This window comes from Curcuma longa, chromosome 3, assembly GCF_044706935.1.
Source record: "Curcuma longa cultivar G26 ecotype Majalengka, Jawa Barat chromosome 3, ITB_CL_G26_1.1, whole genome shotgun sequence".
Classification (NCBI taxonomy): domain Eukaryota; kingdom Viridiplantae; phylum Streptophyta; class Magnoliopsida; order Zingiberales; family Zingiberaceae; genus Curcuma; species Curcuma longa.
Window position 1 is genome coordinate 7,972,235 of NC_133863.1, and position 23,543 is coordinate 7,995,777.

At 39.5% G+C, this 23,543-nt stretch overlaps 4 protein-coding genes across 6 annotated transcripts; 3 read left to right on the forward strand and 1 right to left on the reverse strand.

Annotated features, from left to right (window-relative positions):
• The first annotated feature begins 168 nt into the window (after window positions 1-168).
• Window positions 169-6,789, forward strand: LOC141824141 (endoribonuclease YBEY, chloroplastic-like). Its single transcript, XM_074711382.1, has 12 exons — window positions 169-651; window positions 1,346-1,597; window positions 1,682-1,777; window positions 2,353-2,518; window positions 2,665-2,739; window positions 2,822-2,922; window positions 3,166-3,258; window positions 4,775-4,846; window positions 5,288-5,407; window positions 5,491-5,541; window positions 5,894-6,082; window positions 6,325-6,789. The coding sequence occupies exons 1-12, from the start codon at window positions 169-171 to the stop codon at window positions 6,490-6,492; spliced, it is 1,866 nt and encodes a 621-aa protein (XP_074567483.1). The 3' UTR covers window positions 6,493-6,789.
• A 169-nt stretch (window positions 6,790-6,958) lies between these two features.
• LOC141822947 (uncharacterized) lies at window positions 6,959-9,399 on the reverse strand. Its single transcript, XM_074710243.1, has 3 exons — window positions 9,333-9,399; window positions 7,452-9,241; window positions 6,959-7,054 (listed from the first exon to the last, which is right to left on the reverse strand). Exons 1-3 carry the CDS (start codon window positions 9,397-9,399, stop codon window positions 6,959-6,961), a joined length of 1,953 nt encoding a protein of 650 aa, XP_074566344.1.
• A 237-nt stretch (window positions 9,400-9,636) lies between these two features.
• Window positions 9,637-12,254, forward strand: LOC141825552 (uncharacterized). 3 transcript variants are annotated; one of them, XM_074712932.1, is made up of 4 exons: window positions 9,637-9,721; window positions 10,782-10,839; window positions 10,918-11,101; window positions 11,909-12,254. In XM_074712932.1, exons 1-3 carry the CDS (start codon window positions 9,678-9,680, stop codon window positions 11,089-11,091), a joined length of 276 nt encoding a protein of 91 aa, XP_074569033.1. In that variant the 5' UTR covers window positions 9,637-9,677; the 3' UTR covers window positions 11,092-11,101; window positions 11,909-12,254. The 3 variants fall into 3 exon arrangements, with proteins under 3 accessions (XP_074569033.1, XP_074569035.1, XP_074569034.1); XM_074712934.1 differs by having other exon boundaries at window positions 11,917-12,254; XM_074712933.1 differs by having other exon boundaries at window positions 11,927-12,254.
• A 2,320-nt stretch (window positions 12,255-14,574) lies between these two features.
• On the forward strand, window positions 14,575-16,884 carry LOC141822839 (L-type lectin-domain containing receptor kinase VII.1-like). The gene has a single exon (XM_074710150.1). The coding sequence runs from the start codon at window positions 14,582-14,584 to the stop codon at window positions 16,652-16,654; it is 2,073 nt and encodes a 690-aa protein (XP_074566251.1). The 5' UTR covers window positions 14,575-14,581; the 3' UTR covers window positions 16,655-16,884.
• Window positions 16,885-23,543: the final 6,659 nt, after the last annotated feature.

The window sequence follows — 23,543 nt, forward strand, 5'->3', positions numbered from 1 at the left end:
AATTAATCCATAAAAATTGAATATTTAGATTATTAATTTTTTTATAAAAATTATGCATTCGCGGTTTACAGGCCTAGGCATCTTCTAGACCGTGACGTGTGCCATTCGGTTCAATTTTAGCCCAACAAAATAACTAGAATTCCTGTGCGAGCTTACGGCCCACAATTGATGCCTTATGGATGCCGATGCCGTGGTCATTCGTGTTTGTTCCGCCATCACCTGAGCGCGCCTCCCTCGAGTCCCAGCTTCGTGGCCCTCCTCCCCGCCGCCGCCGCCTCCTCCGACGACATGGCGAGGATTGCTTCGCGAACCCTCCCTATCTCCGTCAGATCTCGTCTGTCTCTTTCTCCTCCGATCTCCACGGCGATCTGGTTGGGGCCGACTGGCGAAGCTTCCTCCTCGCGTTCTCTTCCTTCTCCGCTTCTTCTCTCCGGCACTCCGTATGTTCCCTACAGGAGGGTTTTCCATCTATCCTCTAGCTATTCGCGCTCTATGGTGACTTCCCTCGGGTTCTTGGCGAACCTCCGAGGGTTTCGGAAGGTGAGACGCCGGCAAGCTGCGGTGAAGAAGCATGTGCCGAAGGACAAACAACTGCATCTTGATGTCAACATTAGTCTGGAAAAAGCATTACCCAAGGACCCTGAAGTTTTGGTAAGCGTCCGATGTTTCTTTTTTCTGGTGTGGTTATTTTTACTTTACTTAAATCGCTGTTGATGGCGTATTGGTTACATAGTTACATCATCATTTAAGAAGAATTATGGTCAACTGGTGAAAATTATGGATATGATCTGTGCATCGTATTTCAGTTGCAGTATAGAACATGCAATTCTACTTTATGGAGTACTGGAAACAAAATACTAGTTAAAAGATCTGCACTTGCATAATCTACCATCTCACGGTAAACTTAAAAGCTATAATTTGGAAGGTTGCTAGCTATGTAATTCTCCTGCATAGTAAATGATGTCTTCCACTGATACTATACTGACATGCAGATATATAATACAAGGGATGTCATTTGTAATGCTTGCATATTTCCAATGCCAATTTTTTTTGTCAAGATGATATCTATTTATAAATCAACTTCAGCAATCTTGCAGCTGATATAGTAACTGATTTTGCATGCTTCTTAAGGATACTTGATGCATAAGTGAATAGAGGAGTTAGTTATGGTTGGAAACTTATTTCTTCCCCTTTTTTGCCTTGTTGAAAAATGCCTATATATATATTTTAAAGACTTCTGCTGCATTTCCTTCATTTTTTTTACTTGTTTGATCATTTTCATTTGCTATAGAAACTCGTTGCACATGTTCTTAAGGATAATAGTTTTACTTTGATGTTTATGCAGAACATCGCTGAAATGTTAAAGCTGAATGTTTCGATGGCAATGAAAATTGCATTTGATGGTCTTAAGGATTCAGAGTATAAGACAAGGGACACCTCTATATGTGATGTTGGCAAATTTGATAAGGTTGAACTTTCGGTATTGCTTTGCAATGATGAATTTATCCAAAATCTGAATAAGGAATGGAGGGGTCAGGACCAGGCTACAGATGTTCTATCAATGTCTCAGCATATAGCTGAACTTGATCTACCTGTTGTAAGAAGACTTCTTTTTGTTGAAGTCTTAGTACTAATTTAAGCTTATGATTTTGCTATATTTTCATTTTGTTTTCCCCTGCAGCTAATCCTAGGTGATATAATAATATCTGTTGAGACAGCTTCAAAACAAGCGGAGGAGAGAGGTCATACCCTTCTTGACGAAATACGAATTCTCATGGTATGCTTGTGGAATTTATACTTGTATTTCTCATTCATCATTGTGCTTATCTTTTTGTTACTTGAAAGATTTATCACCTATAAAGCCTCCTGATGACACCATCAGGTTAGCCTTCTATACATCTTTCTAGTTTACTATTAGGCGTCCTTTGTTCTTTGTGAAACTTGCTCCTGCATGGATTAGTTCCAGCTTCCAACTTGAAACGATGATGAAAACCACATTAACCAATTTTTTCTCAGATACTATTTATATACAAACACTTTGCTAACAATTAAAGTAGATTTACTTTATTTTTCCTCGCCTATTCATTCTAACAGTTGCTTTGTTAATAATTTCAATTTTTATTAGTTTTTGGTTGTGGCTAAATGCAACTTTTGGATAGAAATTTGCAGTTAATGGAAGTATCTTGGCAGTGAGAAAAATACTTTGTAACTCTTGCTTAGCATGGGTTAAATGAGTAATCTAGTTGGCAATATTGGCCAAGTAAAATAAAAAATGGACATACTTGCAGTAGTACAAAGCATTTAGCACACTTTGGTTCAACATTAAGGGATCTCTATTTCATATTTATTTAGGTTCATGGTTTGCTGCATCTTCTTGGGTTTGATCATGAACTTAGTGATGAGGCTGAAAAAGAAATGGAAAATGAGGAGAAACTGGTGTTGAAGAGTCTTGGATGGAAAGGAAAAGGCCTAATAAAGAGTGCAACAGATGCCACCCTTCCCAACGACATCTTAGAGGGTTAGGCTTCTTATTGTCTCCTTCATTTTCTAAAACCAATATGTTTCCATGTGAATTCTTTTTGTCTCCTTAGATCTACTGTGAAAGATGACACTGTGAGTCAATACTGGTAGTTTTTTACATTTTTTTTTTTGCGGTAAATGTAGTAAAGGATCCAAAGAAAGCAGGTAGTCTGAGATTCTACAAACCCAAATTCAGTTATATCTTTTGTGATATGGATGGTGAGTTTCAGTTCTTAGCATTTTACTTTATCCAATAGGATTTTCTCTTAATCCTTTATTCTAACAATTGCTTTCTGACAAGGCACACTTCTGAACAGTAAAAGTCAAATTACTGCAACTACTGCAGAGGCTATACGGGAAGCAGTATCCAGAGGAGTAAAAATAGTTATTGCTACTGGAAAGGTAAGTGAAGGTGAAGCTATTATTATTCAGTTTTGAAGTTACTTATTTAGTAGAATTTAGATGCTTGGATTTGTGTATTTGTCTTTATACTTGATGCATCTTGTTGATAGATATTCTGAATTGTAAATTGCTTCTGGCTAAACTTTTACCTTTTCTATTTGCTGTAGCACTTTATAGTAGACAATGTTGTTCAAGGAAGTAGTAGGGATATGCTGATTTAATATTCATATATATGTGAAACAGACTCGCCCTGCTGTCATAAGTGCGCTCAAGATGGTTGATTTGGCTGGGAAAAATGGTGTTATTTCTGAGTTTTCGCCTGGCATATTCTTACAGGTTTCTCTATGTTACTTCACATAAATTTGTTACTTATTAGACACCAACTTATTTTAAGAAACTGCAGCTCATGCACGCTTTAGAACTTAAGAATGCTGAAACTACTAGTTTGATCTAAAATTTGGAAATCTGTCTGTGAGTTTAGGTTGCAGATAACTACACTATTTTGTTTTTTGTTTTTTTGATTAAAATTATCTCTTCTTTAAGAGAACATACGTTACTTTACCAGGTCACATGATATGTTGTCCAATAGATACCCGATCCATTGACTTGAGGACTTGATGCTATATTCATTTTTTTATCAAGCAGATCTGGTAGTCAATCTAATGACTAGGTAAATCTCTCTGAAACATGTTTAAAAAATTGTTAATATAATAACGTTGAAAGATCTAAAGCATAGTATTTGAGACACCCAACACTCATTTTTGTTTGAAAATACACTTGTCAATGGATAATTTGGTTATCTAGTTAGTAGAATAACGTTCTAATTAATTAGTAATGTCAGAAGATACAATGACAACAACAACCAAATCTTATCCCACTAGGTAGGCTTGGCTATATGGATCCTAGTAATGTCAGAAGATAAATCTATAAATTGGTATTTTCCTAACTACTTAAGATTTTTGATAAGTCAGATCTTAGCACCATCCAAACATGTTATTCAAGCATATGTCATGACCCTAAGTCCTAGCTTGCCACCTCCTAAACCCTGTTATGATATCCTTGTTTATTCTCTTACCTTTGGCTCGTTTATACATAGGTCATATCTTTGCCTCTCTTGTAATTTGGTACATGATTCAGACTTAGTCTAGCTTGAATGTGAGCCAATGCCAAATCATTCATTTGTAATCAGGTCCTTTCCTAACACTTGACCTTTTTGAATAAATAAGTTGCTCAAATCTTGGTAATGAATGAATAAAGGATTTCTTCCCAGATCCTTTCATTTTGAAAGTGGCCAATTAATCTAATTTCTCACAGTGATGTAACCTATCATTTTTTTAATTTCAAAATAAATGTTACTATGTAATTTTCGTTACTGTATATTTTATTACTTTTTATGATTTTCTCACGGTAAAGTTTTCTGCATTCAGAAAATTTTTATTAAAATTTATGTTGTATATTGTGGCTATTCATGAAGATTAACTTATACACACATTTGTTGGATATACATTTTTTAAACATTCTTAGCAGACATTTTGACCTTTTTGTTTTATTTGTTACTATTTTCAAATAATTTTGGTGTTATTCCTCAAACTGCACTGTAGCAAACTGTTCCTGCATCATTTGCAAGCTCTGTAAAATTTTGTTGTATTTTAATACTTATCTAATTCATTCTCACTAATCTCATTCCAAAAGACCAAATGCCAACGTTGGTTGTTTTTTTTCCTTCTAATTTTATTGTTTTGTATTACACGAAATAGCCCTAATAAGAATACATTTTGCTAATAATAGTATGCTCTTATCTTACATGTCTGGCATTGACTCATCTTAACTGAAGCAACAATTGCACTTGTAGGGATTGCTCGTTTACGGGAGACAGGGCCGAGAAATTTCTAGAAGTAATCTTGACCAGGATGTTTGCAGAGAGGTATGAGATATATGCAACGCAATGTAATATTTTTAGCTCATTCGAGTTCACACATGCATGCAATTCAAGTAATGGGGCAGCACTGTTATAAGTATGCGAATATAAGTATGATCCAATTAATTTCTCTCTTGAGAGGCAAATGAGAATCCAATTTATTTCTCTCTTGAGAGGCAAAATGGGTCATCATCCTCAATTTAATATAACCCCATCTTCTATTAGTTGGTGATTTGTGCAGTTTTCCTTGACTTTATGTTTATGAGGGTCCTGCAGTTCTGCGGATGTCTTGGTTGTTCATTAGTATGTCACAGCCTAATATTTCGAAGCAATTTAAAAGCTTAATTTTTCTAATATGATCTGGTTATGTTAACAATTTAAAATTGGTGCAGATATTCACTTTAACCTCGTAACTTGCATGCTCGTTGTTTTCCTTTTAAATCACAGGCACTTTCATATTCTCTGGAGCATGAAGTTCCTGTGGTAGCATTTTGTCAGGATCGTTGTCTCACATTGTTTGACCATCATTTGGTTGATTCACTCCATACAGTATATCATGAGCCAAAGGTGGTACAGAAATGGGATTCTCACCGCATTGTCCTTCCATTAAAACTTCTTGTCAACTAATGCAGAATTTTCTTCTGCTACAGGCAGAAATTATGCCTTCAGTTAAGCACCTTCTTGCAGCTGCTGAGATACAGGTAAGCTGTGCTTCGTGTTCAGTTTAACTCTATTGATTTACTTTATAGTCTAAATTTTAACTCTATCTTCTTACTTTGTGAGTCAAATGTCATAGTGTTATTTCTCTTATTCTTTATCATGTAAAAAGTTTTATTTCTAGTGATAGACATAAACAAGATTGAACAATCAGTTTTTTTTTTTGTTTTCGAAACTTAAAATTTGGGTTCAATTATGGGAGCATGTTCCTAGTGCTAGCGTGTACATCTTTTACCAAGAATCGAGATAATAAAGTTGTTATTTAGAGTTTATATTGGGGAGGTCAGATTACAGAAATAATTGCCTCGAGTAATGAGCATGAATTGTTATCTGCAGAAACTTCTTTTCCTTGATACGATCGAGGGTATTTCTTGTACTTTGCGGCCATATTGGGCAGAGGCGACAAATGGCAGAGCAAAGGTTGTCCAAGCTCAACCTGATATGCTCGAGATTGTACCTGCTGGAACCTCAAAGGGTAATGGAGTAAAAATACTGTTGAATCACCTTGGTGTTAGTGAAAAAGAGGCAAGCAATCCTTTTCATCTCTCGTCTCTTGATCATATTGAAACAATTTGCATATAAGGACAAGCTTTTAAGATAAACTATTTTAACTCACTTATAAATTGATTTTCATCCTTGTAATTCACCTACTTCAGATGGTATTCCTCTTCGTAGAAAAAATGTCTCCTGAACCTGAGAAAATAGACCGAACTCATGCATGACCCAATATGTTTACATACTTTCTTGTAATTATACTCTGCTTATAGATAATGGCTATTGGTGATGGCGAAAATGATATCGAGATGCTCCAGTTAGCATCATTGGGTATTGCACTTGCAAATGGATCAGAAAAGACTAAAGCTGTTGCCAATGTGATTGGAGCTAGCAATGATGAAGATGGGGTGGCAAAGGCAATTTACGAATACGCATTCTGATGTTCAATTGAAGAAAAATAAACTAACGCAGAAAGAAGGTTGCTTGGGTTATACAAGTTACTCGTCAAGTTGTAGATCATTGTTTTAAGCTGGTGCTCAACGCCAGTTCAACATTGTATTTTAGGCCATTGTCATTGTTTTCAGATTCTGTATTTAGTCCATTGCAATTTATGAATACGCAATGATGAAGATGAGGTTCATAATCCAACTTGATGTTGCACGATATTGTTGTTGCTGAAGTGTGGGATGGATAACTATTACAAGATTCATGTTAAGCTGGATCAATATTTACTTACAGATATCAAGCTTTGTGCTATTAAGAAAGGGAATCTGAAAAGAATTGCAATTATTTATACCCAAACAGCGGTAACTCAATAAATCATCAATTAATTCAACTGTCTGTTCAGGGCACAGGAATAAAAATGATTCAGAATCTGAATCACAACATCAAGAGCTTGGTGTCCCTTCACCTTGAGGCTGAAATGGCTCGACTACTGAGTCGGCTTGAGCGTCTCAAAGGAGTAGGTGCACTCTGCATCCCCCCTGCTTTGTTTCCAGAGTCCTATCACAAACACTAGAAAACATTAGTCTTCAGCTTCTGGGAGAAAACTTAAATGCATGACAAAGAAGAGAAGAGGAAGAGAATAATTCATGGTTGCCATATTTTTCCATTTGAAGTTTGTAAGTAGTATTTTGATTTCTTTTTCGGATTTTATACATATAAAAATGCTCAAAGTAGCTAAAATAATTTAAATACATCGCAACTAATGTGTTTATGGTTGATATGCAATAAATGCACAAATAGAAAACTAATACAATATGCTTGTTTGGAGTAGAAAAACATACCATGCTCCTTTGAACTATAACGATTGCAACTAGTTCCAAATTAACTCTCTACTTGTTATACTGGTAAACGTGTAACATTGGAGGATTAGCAAATGAAAACTGAAGTTACTTGCCTGCTTTTCCCTTGTTTGCTTCTGTGAGGTAGGACTTGTACTCAGAACCAAAGAAACCGCATTAAAGTTGGATGATGAAGTTGTCATCTTTGTTGACTTCATTTCACATTGAGCTAGTTGTGATCCCTTAGTTGATTCAGCTTCACTTGCTATGTTCTCGTAGCCAAAACCTATTGCCTGCCTGGTTCTTTCAACTATTGGAAATTTACCAAGCAATTGCACCACTGGTGGATGGTTACTTGCTAAAACTCTACTGTTTTTGCTTGGGGAATTCAAAGGCTTACTGGACTGTCCATCACCAACCTTTTCCTTAGTGTGTTCTGTATCTCCAGCAGAGGATATCAACTTATCCTCAACTTCCAGATCTCTACTTATTTTGGGAAGGCAACTTGGAGGGTTACAATTTGCATTTCGATCGCTGATTTTCTTATTACTATGTTCTTTCATTCCAATTGATGATGCAAACTCATCTTGACTTGCAAAACCTTTTGGAGATAAAAATACTGGTAAAAGAAGGGATCTTGGTATTGAAATATTCAGTGAAATCCAAGTAGAGGTACCCAGCAGTAGAGTTAGCAAACACAATGAAACAAGTATCAAAAGGGTAGTTTCTGAAGAAACGTCATTCCATTTAGGTATTTTCTTCCATGCATCAGGAATTGTATTTTCTTCCATCACCGCCGACTCAGTATCCAGGATTGCAGGAACACTGATGCCATTTCCTTGGTCATGCTTTTCTTGGTCAAGGGAGCTTAGAACCTCTTTTTTAATCACCAAATCATCCTCCTTGTTGCGCACCTTTTCAATCAGCAATTCATTAGTTCTTTCTGCTTCCCATGGAATAAGTAGAAATGATTCTGCGTCTTCAAAACTCGATTTATTTTCTTGTTGAACATCTGATACTACCATGCTTTCACCATCGCTTTCAATTGGACAAGTCGATTGTTTTAGAGGCACATTGAAGCAAGTCTCAGACAGGCCCATCAAAGTGATCATAAGTTCTGTTCCAACTTGAGAAGGTCTGCTGTTACCTTGAAGCTTCAGAGAATCCTCCATAGAACCTCCATCAATTGAACAGGTGAGTTCTTTCTGAGGCACATTGAAGCAAATCTCAGAAACGCCCATGAAATTCAGCATAAGTTCTATCCCATGCGAGGGGCTGTGGTTGCCATGAAGCTTCGGAAAATCCTCCATGGAACTTCTATCATCTTTGGGAAAGCGAAATCCTGAGTCCATGGAAGAAAAATAGCAAGAAAAATAAACTAACCATCCAATCAGAAACAACGTCCATGCTCTTTTTGACCACCAAAGAGGCCTCCTTGCTTCCTCTTCATCCTCCATGTCACTCTCCTCAAAATCACAGTTTGAGGCATCTACCAATTCCTCTTCCTCCATCCTCGCCCTCTCTATGCGCATGAGAATCTCACGGCGACTATTAGGATTATAGCGGAGGAACCGAGGCCTTGGGCAGGTATAGTTCGTCAGCGGATCATAAAAACCAGAGCAGGATTCTGCTCCTACTGTCTGCACAACGGGATTCGTATCAGCAGCCGAAACAAGCTCAGGCTTCGCTTGTTCCTTCGATCCAAAGCGGGCAGGACCAGAGGAGGTCAGCGAGGTCGCATCGCCATTCTTCTCGGTCAAGATCTTCTTTTTCATGGTCGGCGATTTATTTTCCTTCATTGTATGGCGCGACTCAAACCCTAATTTCTCGCGAGAAGGCCCGCTTCTGTTCACGTCGCTCTCTCCGGCTCCATCGATTCCTGTGACACGGCTTCGAATTCGGCCATCTAAAACCACATCAACTACTTCACTCATCCAAAGATTAAGCGAACGAAGAATAAAGAAAATCAAAGAATAGAATAAGTGAGATTTGCAAACCAAAACGAAAAGGGCTGAGATTGGTAGATCGCGGAAATGGCGCAGGGTGTTTACTGGAGAAATCCATCAGTTCCTCTCGCTGAATACTTTTTTCTACTCGCAGCTCCAGTTGAAGTCTTGGAGATGGTGTTTGAATTTTGATCACTTTGCAGTATTCGACCGTTAGGTCACCAGGCGTTGCAGTGACTCGCGGATCATGTAACCAAAACGACTCATCATAACATTATCTAATTATACTGCAGAGCGGAACTTTATATCCGGCCCATCAAACTTCTCAGTTTGACCCAATACAGATTCCCTTAAAGCAGGCAGCAGGCGCGCCGGCGCCGGCCCAAAGTGAAGAACATGGCATCCCTCCCTAAGCGACGGAAGCTCGAAGGGGGAAAAGGGTATTGCTCTCCTCTTTCATCCTCTAATTTTCCGCCACTTGCCTCAGGAGAATTATCAATCCTCTTCCTTGTTTGATTCACCTCCTATGCCTTCTCGGTATCTGGATAAATGAATTGGGAACTAGAAAGCTATTTAGGGTTTTTGTTCTGGTTGCAATCGAAGATTTAAGCATGTTTCGCTGTTGCAGTATACTTCAACGATCAAATATCTCAACGACATTAGCGAATATAGCGTCTTAAATTGGACATGAAGTTGTTGGATGTCAAATTTAAAACTTGTTCTGCGTTTTTTTTTTCCCACTTTCAGACTGTTAGGTTGAAGCTTTAATTATGGGCATCTCCTAATCTAAGTTCACATAAAGAGACCTTGAATTGGCTTGTTCTGTTTTCATTTGAGAAACCTTTCATTTAAGTGACTCTAGAGTTTGAGTTTGTTATCGACAACAGAGTTTGTGTGTGAACTTTGAGATTATGTAGTTGTTGTTGAATATTTTTGCCTCCTTGTTATCCAATTCTTCTTTATTGATGCGTCATTTTTTTTCTTTTTGCCATCAGTTCTCTCTGAGGCTTCTGCAACTGCAAAATTGTTAAGTGAAAGATATTTACCATCTCAATAGATAAATTTATAGTTGCCTCCAACTCCTGAAACATCCATTTTCGTCTTAAGTTGTGTGTTTCTACACTGTTGACTAGTAGTGTAGTAGTAACAGAGTTAGATTATATAAACATAGTTCATGTTGACTTTGATAATCTTCCTTTCTTTGACATTATATGTTATTCTTGCTTGTTTTTTTTCATATTGATGTCCTTGTTTTTGTTCTTCGTTACTACCTTAATTCTATCATGTTCATCAAGATAACCTATTTTTATCTTCTTGTTTTTGTTGCAGTAGCAACATACAAAATGTTTCTGTTTCTATTTTGGTTCTATCCACAGTCCAAAAACTGAGTGCTTTATACATGGCCATCGTCATACAGCCACATACCCATTCTTAGATACACTTTATCACATGTCATCTTCTATTATTTGGCGTATTTCTCATTTTCCTCTCTTTATGCAGGAATGTTCCCTCAGTGGCTGTAAACGATAGCACTTCAGCTTCCTCAATTTCTTCCACTGTATTGTTTTTCATTGTTGCTTTCTCTTTCTTTTCAGTTCCTTATTCTGTTCATTGAGATGCATTTAATTCCATGCAGGAACCAACCACATCACTCCAATTGGAGGTCAAAATTCAGATTCAGCAGGCCAAGAAATTTGCAGTCTCGCAGGTTCAACAAGAAAGATGTTTGGGGAATTATAGAAGTTTTGATTCGCCATTTGGAAACTACATAGTTCCTGTAATCCCAACCCGTGCTGATTTATTTGGCTAGTTGCTTACTGGTATGTCATTAACAAATACGGTTTGATGATGAGGACTATTTCATTATCGTTCATTTTTTAAAACCATATTCCTACAATTTTGGTTTATTTGTTGATATTCATTTTATTCATTTGTTGTAATATCTTTTGAATCATTATTTGTTATCATTTGAACCATTGCTGATAGCCATCAACATTGCTCACCTAGGTTAGCAGTTAGACAAGTCGTCTCCCTCAGTTCTGAAGAAGTCATAACTGATGTATGATATGGAACGTAGAAGATTAAAATATTTTCCTTGCTAACATTCTATTCTTTTGGATCCTCTAGTTTGTTGAAAAATCAAACCATTGCTGATACCTTGCGCATGCGCGTGGATCTTCTAGTTTGTTGAAAGATTGAGGCATGAGTTTACATTGATAATTTTCTGTAGTAAATGAACCATAGTTGAGTTGAAGGAGCACAAACTAGAGTATCTTGAACATCTTTTGGTCAGGTAGCTTCATGGACAAAAACATCAGTATAGGCATTACTGTAGCTATGACATCCATTTGGCTTGTTAATTTCATCATTGTATATTTTATTTTAAGTACCATATTTGTGAAGGCAGGTCGGAAAGGATGTTGTGGGTGAACATATTTGTAAAGGCGGGTTGGAAAGGATGTAAGTTACAGCTTTGGTTTGTTCCTTTGTGTTTTACTACCATTACCATTACCATTACCATTACCATTACCATTGATCAGATACGAGTTCGCCATTAATAAACATATTGATGAAACTTTGAAATTAAGTAAGCAGCTAATTTTGAGATGTTCTTGCATCTTATACAGTGTCATAGTTGAACGCAGGTTAATGATACAGTTGGAACACTCGCTGGTGGCATCTATGATGATAATGATGTAGTTGCTGTTATTATACTTGGAACTGGTACAAATACTGTTGGGCGTACTGATGCAATGCAATTAAGAAGTGGCAAAGTTCACTTGCTAGTTCGGGTGGATGGTAAGGGCTACCGTATGTGTGTCAGCACTTCCCAATGTTATCGAAAATATGTCATGCAGCTCCTATTTGATAATTCATTTTTAAGAGGGATATGACAACTCTAAATAGGACTATATTTTTCAACCTCATATAACTCATTAGTTATCTACATCTACACAAAATGACAAGCTATGGATGGACAATTCTCGCTAGAATTATATCATAACTTTAGCTTATGATTTTCTCAGCAAAATATAAACATCGTTATATCCTTTATATTGAATTTATACCTTGAGTTCCTGCAATATAGTTCAAATACTTGCTCGTTTTTTCCTCCTCCAAAAAGGAATTGCATAGTAAGTGAATCATATTACTTTTTCCTACCAAAAGTTTTTTTCACATTCTTTCGTTTCTTCTTGGCGATGCGATTATCATTTCAGGTTAATTCCTTTGAGAATATGAAGCTTTCTACTTTCTTGATGTTCCTGCCACACGAAGCACTTGAATACATGGAGTGGGATGTTTTTAAAGAAGTTATCTAGTGCAGGACTAGTCATTTGTTTGGTGACCATGGCCAATATTTGCACGACATGAATAAGTCCATGGCTTCCTCATTAAGGTTGGTTTTTATTGGATCGATTGAATCAATCTATTAAATCAAAGAATTAACCACTAGCCAGTTTGATAACTGGTTACGGTTCGTTTAAATATGACCTATTTTGATTTGTTTAAACGCGTGACACATTTAAAGGTCCTTTTACCCATTTAAATATGGCACATTACCTTGTATTTTTTTAACCTTTTTTAAATTTTGCCCTCCTAATATTTTTTTTCTAATAAGGCAATCTTATTTAAATATTTTTATTATATTTAATCTGAAAAGGACACCATTCGTCGTCATGTCGCTTGACTTGATATGACATTGCATTGGAATAATAGTATTGCATTAGAAATTAAACATTTTCACTCTTTTTTCAATAATAGAAACTCCTCTCTGGATCCTAGCTAAACTTGTCATGTTGCAAAAAGTCATAAATATTTGTCTTTTGAAAAATAGCTATAAGAAATTTTAGCAATAACTTTCAAACTTTCCTATTGGTAGTTGGATGTCAACATAAGTTTTAAATTTTGAAGTCTACCTTGATGCTAATCTTTTCAGCGAATTGTAGCCATAGAAATGGGTTTGTTGTGCCACCATAAATCTTTTCAATTTTAGAAGTTGATTCATTTAACAATTGATATAAATTGACACCTAAAATTTTGACATTATAAACTATCAAAAGTATTTAACAATTAATTTTCGTAACCATATAAAAATTCAAATTTGTCTTTAAAAAAAATCTCTTGACCCCCTATGAACCCCTATTCTTTCACTTACACTACTTCAAAATTAAATATACTTTGGGAGTTCATTTCGTCTTCTTCTCCTTTATAAGAATTCTAAGATTTTAAAAGTTACTAAAATTTTAACTTTAATTCAAAAATTATTGTATATTAAAATATAATTATGGATAAATTAATAACATTTTCTTTAAAAAATAAACAAATTTATTCAAAAGAGATTGTCAATAATATATTATCATCTTAAAATAAATAAATTTACTCAAAAGAGTTTGTCAATAATACATTATCGTCTTAAAGAAAATAAACAAGATTATTAATATTTAACTAAGATTATAATCCATTCAAAAGTCGCTTAACAATCAAAAAAATATATTAAAAATTAAAAAGAGCATAATTTATATCGTCATATTAATGCTCCACCAATTTAAACTATTAACTTAACCAATAAATAACCTATTGAATCGGAACTAATTAGATTAATTTCAACAAATATTCTTTAATAAAATATATATCAAAATTAATATAAGTTGCCCTCATAGACATGGTGCAATAGTAAATCACTCAAGGAATAATAAAAATAATAGAGTTTAAATATCAAAAGAGATGAATATCTCAAGTCGTCTACCTTGAAAAAGCTCACATAGCTAGATTATAAAAATATATATAAATATATGTATAATAATTAGGTTAGGCTCTGTATTTATCCATTTATAATAATTGGGTTAGGCTGTGTATTTATCCATTTATTAAATGCAACACACTGCTATTAGAAATTTTAACTTTTTTTTATTAAATGAGTCATGTTCAAATTAAAACTAAACGTATGGTGAATCATTGAAACACGACCAGTTCACGCGGATTGCACACTTATTCTTCCTCGTGATGTCAATTGCTCACCAACAATCTTTACATCAACTTAACCTATAAATACTTAATTTAAAATTATCTTATTCCGTGGGGATAGCTCAGTTGAGACTTGGGAGAGCTGATGAGTGTCGTATTTGATCGATCCACGCTCACAATTTTTTTTTTAATTCAACAGTGAATTTCTCTATTTTTTTTACTTTGGTTAAATAATAGAATATAGAATTGACTAGATTTGTTTCCGTTTTAGTAGATTTGCACAGGTCTGCTCCGCTCGATCCACTTCCCTATTTCCAACTCTCGTCTTCCATGCCATGTCGTCGTCGCTTTTCCCCTTCGTCGTCGTCCTCCTCCTCCTCCTCGGTTTCATCTACCCTCTCTCCTCCGCCGTCGACCTCCTCTTCAACGGCTTCAACGACGAAGACCTCCACCTCTTCGCTAACGCCACTCTCGAACCCTTCACATACCACTCCCACCACCAGGTACACCACCATCGCAGCCGCCTGTTTCTCTCCCTCACCCACGACGCCGCCTTCTCCCTCGGCCGTGCCCTCCTCCCCTACCCCATCCCCACCAAATCTTCCTCCCGCCAGGTCCTTCCCTTTGCCGCCTCCTTCCTCTTCTCTGTCGCCACCGTCCTCACCGCCCTCCCCGGCCACGGCCTCGCCTTCCTCTTCGCCCCTGCCCCCGGCATCCTTGGCGCCACCTCCGCTCAGCACCTCGGCCTATTCAACCTCTCCTCCAACGGAGACTCCTCATCACGCGTCCTCGCCGTCGAGTTCGATGTCTTCCGCAACGAGGAGTTCCATGACATCGACAACAATCACGTCGGCGTCGACCTCAACTCACTCACCTCCGTCGAATCAGCCTCCGCCGGATACTGGCCCGACGACGAAGCTGCTTTCGTTGAACTTACACTCAATGACGGATCCAATTACCAGGCTTGGGTCGACTATGCTGCCGAAAGACTCAACGTCACCATCGCCCCTGCAAATCTCGGCCGGAAGCCACGCCGTCCCCTTATCTCCGTCGAATTAGACCTCTCCGACGTCTTCCTCGATGAGATGTACGTCGGATTTTGCGCCTCCACCGGGCGGCTTGTGGAGCGCCACCGCGTCCTGGGTTGGAGCTTCAGCAACTCCAATTCCTCCTTCAGCGCCGGCCTAATCACGACCAATCTTCCTAGTTTCGCGTTGCCGGCGTCCTCCAAGTTGAATAGACGTCTTTCTATCGTCCTCTCTGTCTCTGCCACGGTGATCGCGATCTCTTTCATGGGAGTGCTAGGTTTATGGGTTCGTCGCCGGAGAAACAGGGGAAAGTTGGACGAGGAGATAATAGAGGAATGGGAATCGGAGTATTGGCCGCATCGAATCGACTACCATCAGATCGTTGCCGCCACGGATGGTTTCTCCAGCAGCAACCTCGTTGGCCGAGGGGGCAACGGGACTGTCTACAAGGGGCTTCTTGGAGGCGACCCGGTGGCGGTGAAGGTCTTCTCTCAAACAAACGAGGAGGAGGCGAAGCATTTCGCCGCCGAGATCTCCACCCTCGGCCGGCTGAAGCACCGTAACCTGGTCCGCCTCCGGGGATGGTGCCGGACGCGACGGCCAGGCGCTGGCGTGATGATTATCGTGTACGACTTCATGAAGAACGGAAGCCTTGATCAGTGGATCTATGGCGCCAAGAAGCCGTTGGATTGGGGATCGAGGGCGAGGGTTCTGCGGGAAGTGGCGGCGGCGGTGTTGTACCTGCACGAGGGCTGGGGCGAGGCGGTGGTGCTCCACCGCGACATCAAGGCGAGCAACGTGATGCTGGACGGAGAGATGACCGGACGGCTAGGAGACTTCGGCGTGGCGCGGGCTCAACAGAGAGGGCGGTTGCTGTGGACCACCAGGGTGGTGGGGACGGCGGGGTACCTGGCGCCGGAGGTGATACGGACCGGGCGGGCTACGACGGCCACTGACGTGTACGCCTTCGGGGTGCTGGCGCTGGAGTTGGCGAGCGGGCGGATGGCGGCGGAGGAGGGGCGTCCGCCGCTGGTGGCGTGGGCGCGGGATGCTGTGGCGACGAACGGGGAGCTGGCGGCGGTGGAGGTGAGAACGAGGGGGTCGGAGGGGTTCGACGAGTGGGAGGCGGTGCGGGTGGTGACGGTGGGGTTGGCGTGCACGCGCGAGGAGAGCCCGGCCCGGCCCACGATGAGGCAGGTGGTGCAGATGTTGGAAGCGGAAGAGTGGTACGAGGTGCCCGAGATGGACGGCAGCAGAGCGGAGGCGACGTCGTGGCTGCTGGATGCGAGGCTACGGCAACCGGTGGAGACGGCCAGTGTGGGTCCCATCTCGCTTGCCACGTCGCAGTCTGCGTCCGATATCATTTCGGACGGACTCTAAATAAATTCACCATTACTTCTTTATTTGAAATTGTCATGAATTCCATGCTTGATAGACCTGTGTAGTATAAAAAGAAACGAATGTCTGACCAAGTAATGTTGATAGACCATGTATGGTGAGGACTGTTTCTTCAGTGTCGTCTCATCCTAACCATTCCATACGATGCCATGCAACAAGATATTAATTTTTGCTTATAAAAAATATGATGGCCATTGTATCGCTTTGACTTTCAAAAAGAAGTTTGTTTAATTAGTATAGTAGACTTAAGATGAGAATTAATGTAAGAACCGCATCACTTGACCTCTTCCCAATGTTACGCTTTTAACAGGCCGTCAATAATGAATATTTTCAACTCAATTAGAACCCGCCAAATCTTATCTTGACAGGGAAATCATAATCGATTTCCATGATTTCCACTATTGCACTCGTAAACCTTGTTGAATAATGAATTGCTGTCTAATTAATTAAAGAAACTCTGGTATTGTCCTTACATATATTTGACTTTGTTTGACAATTGATTGTTCAAAACATGCTAATCTCTTGGAAATTAATGAAATTAATGTAACTCGTTTTTAGTTTAATTTACTGGGAAAAAATGTTCGATCCTGTTGTCCGTCAACGGGAAACAAATCAGAGAAAGAGAGCTGGAGTTTTACACAGAGAATAGCATAAGCGGTCTCTGAGTCTCGGCGGCAGGAAAATCCACCAGGGGTCAGTGGTATATGTAGCCATCAAACAGACAACATCCTCGGCCTCGACGTTAGAGCGAAAAGCTGCAGCAGCTTCAGCCTCCCTCGACTATGGATGCAAGTAGAAGCCCTTATCGGCAATGGCACGCTCCTCCACCGCTGCCCTCTAATAGAAGCTAATTAATTATTGTTAATTAAATATTAATTGTAGATTTTGTCCGTTAATCCAGAATTGGTCAATTGACCAATTCTATGTAAACTTCTATATAAGCATCGTTTAGGGATGCAACAAGTATGAAATAAAGTTTAGTTTTTATTATCCCTATGTTCTATTATGGTATCAGAGCGATACCCTAATTCCCGCCGACTCCCTTCCTCCTAAACCCTCCTCTCTCTCTCTCTCAACGCCGCCGCGCACGCCCTTACGGATAATCAGCCTGTGTTATCCCCGCCGACTCCTCGTGAGGAAAGGACTAGAGGTTCACGTGGGAAACCTCAATTTCCGCCGCCACCACCAGCCTTCCACTGGATCTCACCCGCTACCGGCATCGTACTCGCCGAATCATTTGCCCCCGCCTCTGCTAACGCCGGATGCTCCTCTGCAGACGACACAAACAGCCCCGGCTCTCCTTCTTCACGTGCACTCGCACGTCCTCCCAGCTGCCGCGCGACCTCAACGCCGTGGCTGCCGCCCACTGCCTTCGCCGCGATTTCAAGGGATTTGATCCGGTTTTCTCTGTAGATCTCGTTGGGCGTCCTCTTTGAGACCTCCTGTTGCCACAGCCGCCGCCGCCCTTCCGGTTTCTTTTCTCAACCCGGCCGAGCATCCTTCACTCGGCGCGGCGCTGTTGCTCTTGAAGCCGTGCGGACCCACCACTTCGCCTCTGCGTACGCCAAAAGCTCAACGTGTGGAAGCCCATTGCTCTCTCAATTAATTGCTTTTGCTTGGAGGGGAAGGAATCTGTCAAAGCTTCTATTATATGCTGTGGCGTGTTTACAAAGAAATTTCACAGTGCATCACAGATAAGCCACCACCTTCTCTTGGCTTTATTATTCTTCGCACTTTTGCAATGGCAGATAATTCTTCGTCATCATCGACCGCCGATATAAATTTTTCAATGCAATCTTCTGCTTTGCCTCTAAATGCCATGGCGTATTTACCCATCAAACTTACCAATGATAATTATATGCTGTGGAAGATGCAGTTTTTTTCTTTATTACGAGTTCATGACTTACTTGGCATCGTTGATGGTTCTTCTCCCAAGCCACAAGAAGCCGATGCAAATTATGCCATTTGGAGCAAGAAGGATCAAATTATTATGACATGGTTAATTTCGACAATTGATATATCTATACTTCCTATGATTGTAGGACTTGTTACCTCTCAGCAAATATGGGAGGTTCTTGCTCGAACTTTTGCATCAGATTCTCAAGCACGTGTTCTTCAACTGCGCATGCAATTACAATCAACTCATCGAGGAGAAAAATCTATCAATGAATACATGCAATCTATAAAGACAATTGCCAATAATTTAGCTGCGATTGGTCATCCTGTTTCAGATTCAGATTTGGTGGTTCAGGTTCTTACAGGATTGGGGCCTCAATATGACAGCTTTATTCCCAGCATAACTACTCGCATTGATCAAGTGTCTCTTAATACCCTACATGGATTACTATCTTCACATGAGATACTTCTTCAATTGCAATCTCACAGGGTTTCGGATTCTTTTGCTCTTTCGACACAATCGGCTTATAAATCTGACAACACTCATCATCATCAAGAAAGTCCAGGACGACGAAGTAGAGGTCGAGGCCGAGGTCAAGATCAAGGACGAGGTAAAGGACGAGGTAGAGGTCGAGGTCGTTGTCAAATCTGTCTCAAGAATGGTCACCTTGCTCATCAATGTTATAAGAGATTTGATTCAAATTTTAGTGGTGGTTTTGCATCCTCAACTCGAGCGTCATCATCAACTCCATCTTATCCTGGGGCATTCTCTCTTACAAGTAATTCTTATACACCTACAGCGGATTCCTCAGGATCAGGGTGGCATCCAGATTCTGGCGCGACTCATCATGTCACATCAAATTATGACATTCTTACAGAGGCCACCTCCTATCATGGTCCTGACACGGTACAAATAGGCAACGGTTCAGGTTTGCAAATCGCTCACCTTGGAAACACATTTTTTCACTCATCTGGTCGTCTCTTTTACATGCGCAATACTCTTCATGTTCCATCTATTACTAAAAATCTACTATCAGTTCGTCAATTTGCTCTAGATAATAATGTGTTCTTTGAATTTCATCCTCATTTTTGTCTTGTGAAGGATCCCATCACCCAAACCATCCTGCTCAGAGGAGAAATTAAAGATGGCCTTTATCACTTACAACCTACCTCCACCAAAGCACTTATTGGAGAACGCACAAATAAAGCCTCTTGGCATGCACGCCTGGGACATCCATCTTTACGTCTGGTTCAAAACATCATTAGTCGGTTTGATCTACCAACCAATTTATCTTCTTCATCTCATTCTTGTGATGCTTGTCTGAAAGCAAAGAGTCATAAATTACCTTTTGTTTCTTCTTGTCATGTATCCAAATTTCCTTTAGAATTAATTCACTCTGATGTTTGGGGTCCTGCTCCTATTTTGTCAAACCAAGGTTTTCTCTATTATGTGATTTTTATTGATGATTTTAGTAGATTTACCTGGGTTTTTCTCATGAAAAGAAAATCTGACCTGCTTGATATCTTTTGTCAGTTTCAAAAACATGTGGAGCGTTTCTTTAATCGTAAGATCCTTTCTCTCCATTCTGATTGGGGTGGAGAATATCAAGCCCTTCATCGTCATCTAAATTCTTCTGGCATTCTTCATCGAGTTTCATGTCCTCACACTCCCGAACAAAATGGCTCTGCTGAACGGAAACATCGTCATATAATAGAAACTGCATTAGCTCTTCTCAATCATGCATCAGTTCCACTTAAATTTTGGGATGATGCAGTTCAAACTGCAGTCTATCTTATTAATCGTCTACCTACTCCGTTGCTTCAGCATAAAAGTCCCATGGAAAAACTCTACAATCAAACTCCTAACTACACCTTCTTACGTATCTTTGGTTGCGCATGTTATCCTTGGCTCCGACCCTATTCTAAACATAAACTGAATCCACGTTCTCAACAATGTGTTTTTCTTGGTTATAGTAATTTGCACCATGGCTACCGTTGTCTGCATATTCCGACAGGGCGTATATATATATCTCGACATGTTATTTTTGATGAGTCTCTATTTCCTTTTACAGCCTCAACTGCACCTCCATCTTCAGGGAATAATGAAACTTTCTTAATACCACCACCTAATATTTCTTCTGAGTTCTCACAGACTGCTGCTCCGACCAGTCCTGCTACAAATACAATTGGTGATGGCATTCTAGGGCCTGCTCCAGCTTCTGTTGAAAATTCATCTGGGTCGTCTGAATCGCCTCATGTGTCTTCTCCAGTACGAGCTGGACGGACTAATAATTTCAGGGGTGACAAGGCCTTAGAACCTATTCCATGTCCAATTTTGGAGGCATCTCCCCCTACAGGAAACATGGTTCCTCATTCAGAATCATCAAATAACACAACCCCTTCATCAAACTCACCTTCAACATCAACAAGTGGTGATACTCCTTGTCGCATGCGTTCCTTGAGTGACATATATGCACGATGCTCAATGGCTACTCGGCATCCACTTCCTCAAGCTCTAGTGGTTTCCTCAAAAACCATTGAACCAACTTGTTTTACACAAGCAAACAAAGATCCGAATTGGCGTAATGCAATGGCAACGGAATTTGATGCACTTCTTCGCAATGGAACATGGAGCTTAGTTCCACGCACTCCCTCTATGAATATTGTGGGCTCTAAATGGATCTTCCGTCTTAAACATCGCACTGATGGTTCTCTTGAAAGATATAAGGCTCGGTTTGTTGCAAAGGGTTTTAGTCAACAACAAGGTATTGACTTTAATGACACTTTTAGCCCAGTAGTCAAAATTACATCTGTCAGATTATTATTATCAATTGCCATTAGTTCTAATTGGTCTATCCGACAATTGGATGTTTCTAATGCATTTCTTCATGGTAATCTTGAGGAGACGGTGTTTATGCTGCCCTCTCCATGTCCAAGACTGTCGGGCGAAACCCGACGGCGGTGAAAGGGTCAATGAACAGCCGCGTCACTGGGCTAAGAAACAGACCAGGAAAGTCCAGCGAACTTGGAGACTGCTGATTTCGTGGCGGCGACGTCTTGATACAGTCGCAGTGAGCAAGGTCATCTTGAGATTCTTAAGGCCGTCTACCCGATGAACTTAAGCGGCAGTGTCGGCAGTGGCATGTTGGTGCGAGGAACACCAACAGTAGTCCGGTGAGCATCTGGACCACTTGCTTGAAGAGGAGTTGGCATAGACGAAATCTCTAAAAGATAAAAAGGAGAGGAGGTGACACATAGGAAAAAGAAAAATTGAACAAATTTTAGATCCTAAACTCTTTAAATATATAAATACCTAGAAATCAAGAATACAATTAAACCAAAGTTAAATCATTTAATTTAGTTTAGATCAGTCCTAATTTATCTAAACCAGCCCAAATCATTTAATTTGGGTCGATTATAATTTATTCAATTTAATTTTGATTCAGACCAAGTTGAATTCTAAATAAGATTTAATTATAAAATATTTCATAATGTTTGATTTTTTTTTCTAAAGATATAACAGCTTGGATATATATAGCAGATTGACAGCGTCTCCGACATACTCGTTAATTACCATACTTTTACATGAACAACGATCTAGTAAGCATATCGCAGGTATCTATACCTTGTCAAAATAACAATAAGATTTACATCTCTTGCCCGGGAAGAAATTTCTAAACTCCAGTGATTTCAACTAATTCTGCCGGGCCATCTTTGTCAGGTGCTATGCGTGAGTACCACCAAAGATCAATCACCCACTCATAAACTAGATGTTTTGTAAATTGCTCTATTGCTACCTCAACTACAGACGAATTTCGCCTTCCTTCTCCAGTCTGATTTTTGAAGGGGAAACTTAGGCAGTTTCGATCTGTATATTTTGAGGAGAGTTGCTAATAATTGAAATTCTATCCAACATAGGCTTTCTTTGGATATCAAGTTCATGTGATAAGTAAAGAGAGCAGCAGCAGAGGGCAGTTTACCCAGACCGAAGAGCTGGTTACTGATCAAAAGTATGCAAAAGAGTGCTGATACTTAACCATAGCAATTGATGAAAATCACACAGAAAATATCAACGAAGGGAAAGGAAACTAGTAAACAAACTCAAAATGATAAACTATTTTTAAACTTTGCAAATAGTTGCAGTGACACGGAGTGTTAATTGATATTCGTCACAAATACATATATGCATGACCTAATTGCATCCACACTGTAATATCCCCTTTTGTTCACCATTTTACACAGCGAAACTAGTAAAAAATCTACCTAGGCATTTAACTACTAGTAGGTTGTCTAATATCCAAGTTAATACTCACATTCATGTTATTTCATTGACTTGTGAGAGGTTAGTAGCTGATTAGCAGTCCCTAAAGTCGAATAGCTATATATTCTCTCTTTTGGTTCACCAAAAAAACTTCATAAACTACCACATTGACATAGCACGTAGATAATTTGACCGTCCAACACACAATCACAAGGCATAATGATTTGATAATTCAGCACACCCCAGGACAGGTGTTAGATTATGATGCGATTGCATCGTTAGTTTAGGATTAGTTGTCAAAAAACATTACAAATGCATGGAGGGGATAAAATGTCAGGTTCCATTCTGCAGTTCATTATAGATTGGAAGATCTAACAGGATTCATACAGCCAAGACGAACCAGACCGTTTTTTTTTGGAAGACATCGATTTTCCATTTTATTTAATAAATACAATACAATTCCCATGGTGTAAGATTCGATAAACATCGATCTCTAATAATCTCGAGCTATTTATATTGAAATAAATTGGAGAGTATTAGTATTTTAATTTATGGGCTGACCCTGTCCATGGTTTACGAACATAAATGTTCGAGCCGATTGAATAACAAAGCCAACGATGGGCCCATAGGCCCAATAGCATTTGTATAAGTATCATTTGAATCCCAGTGCAAAACCCTAGATCACAATTCTGCACGGCGACTGCGCCTCCTCGT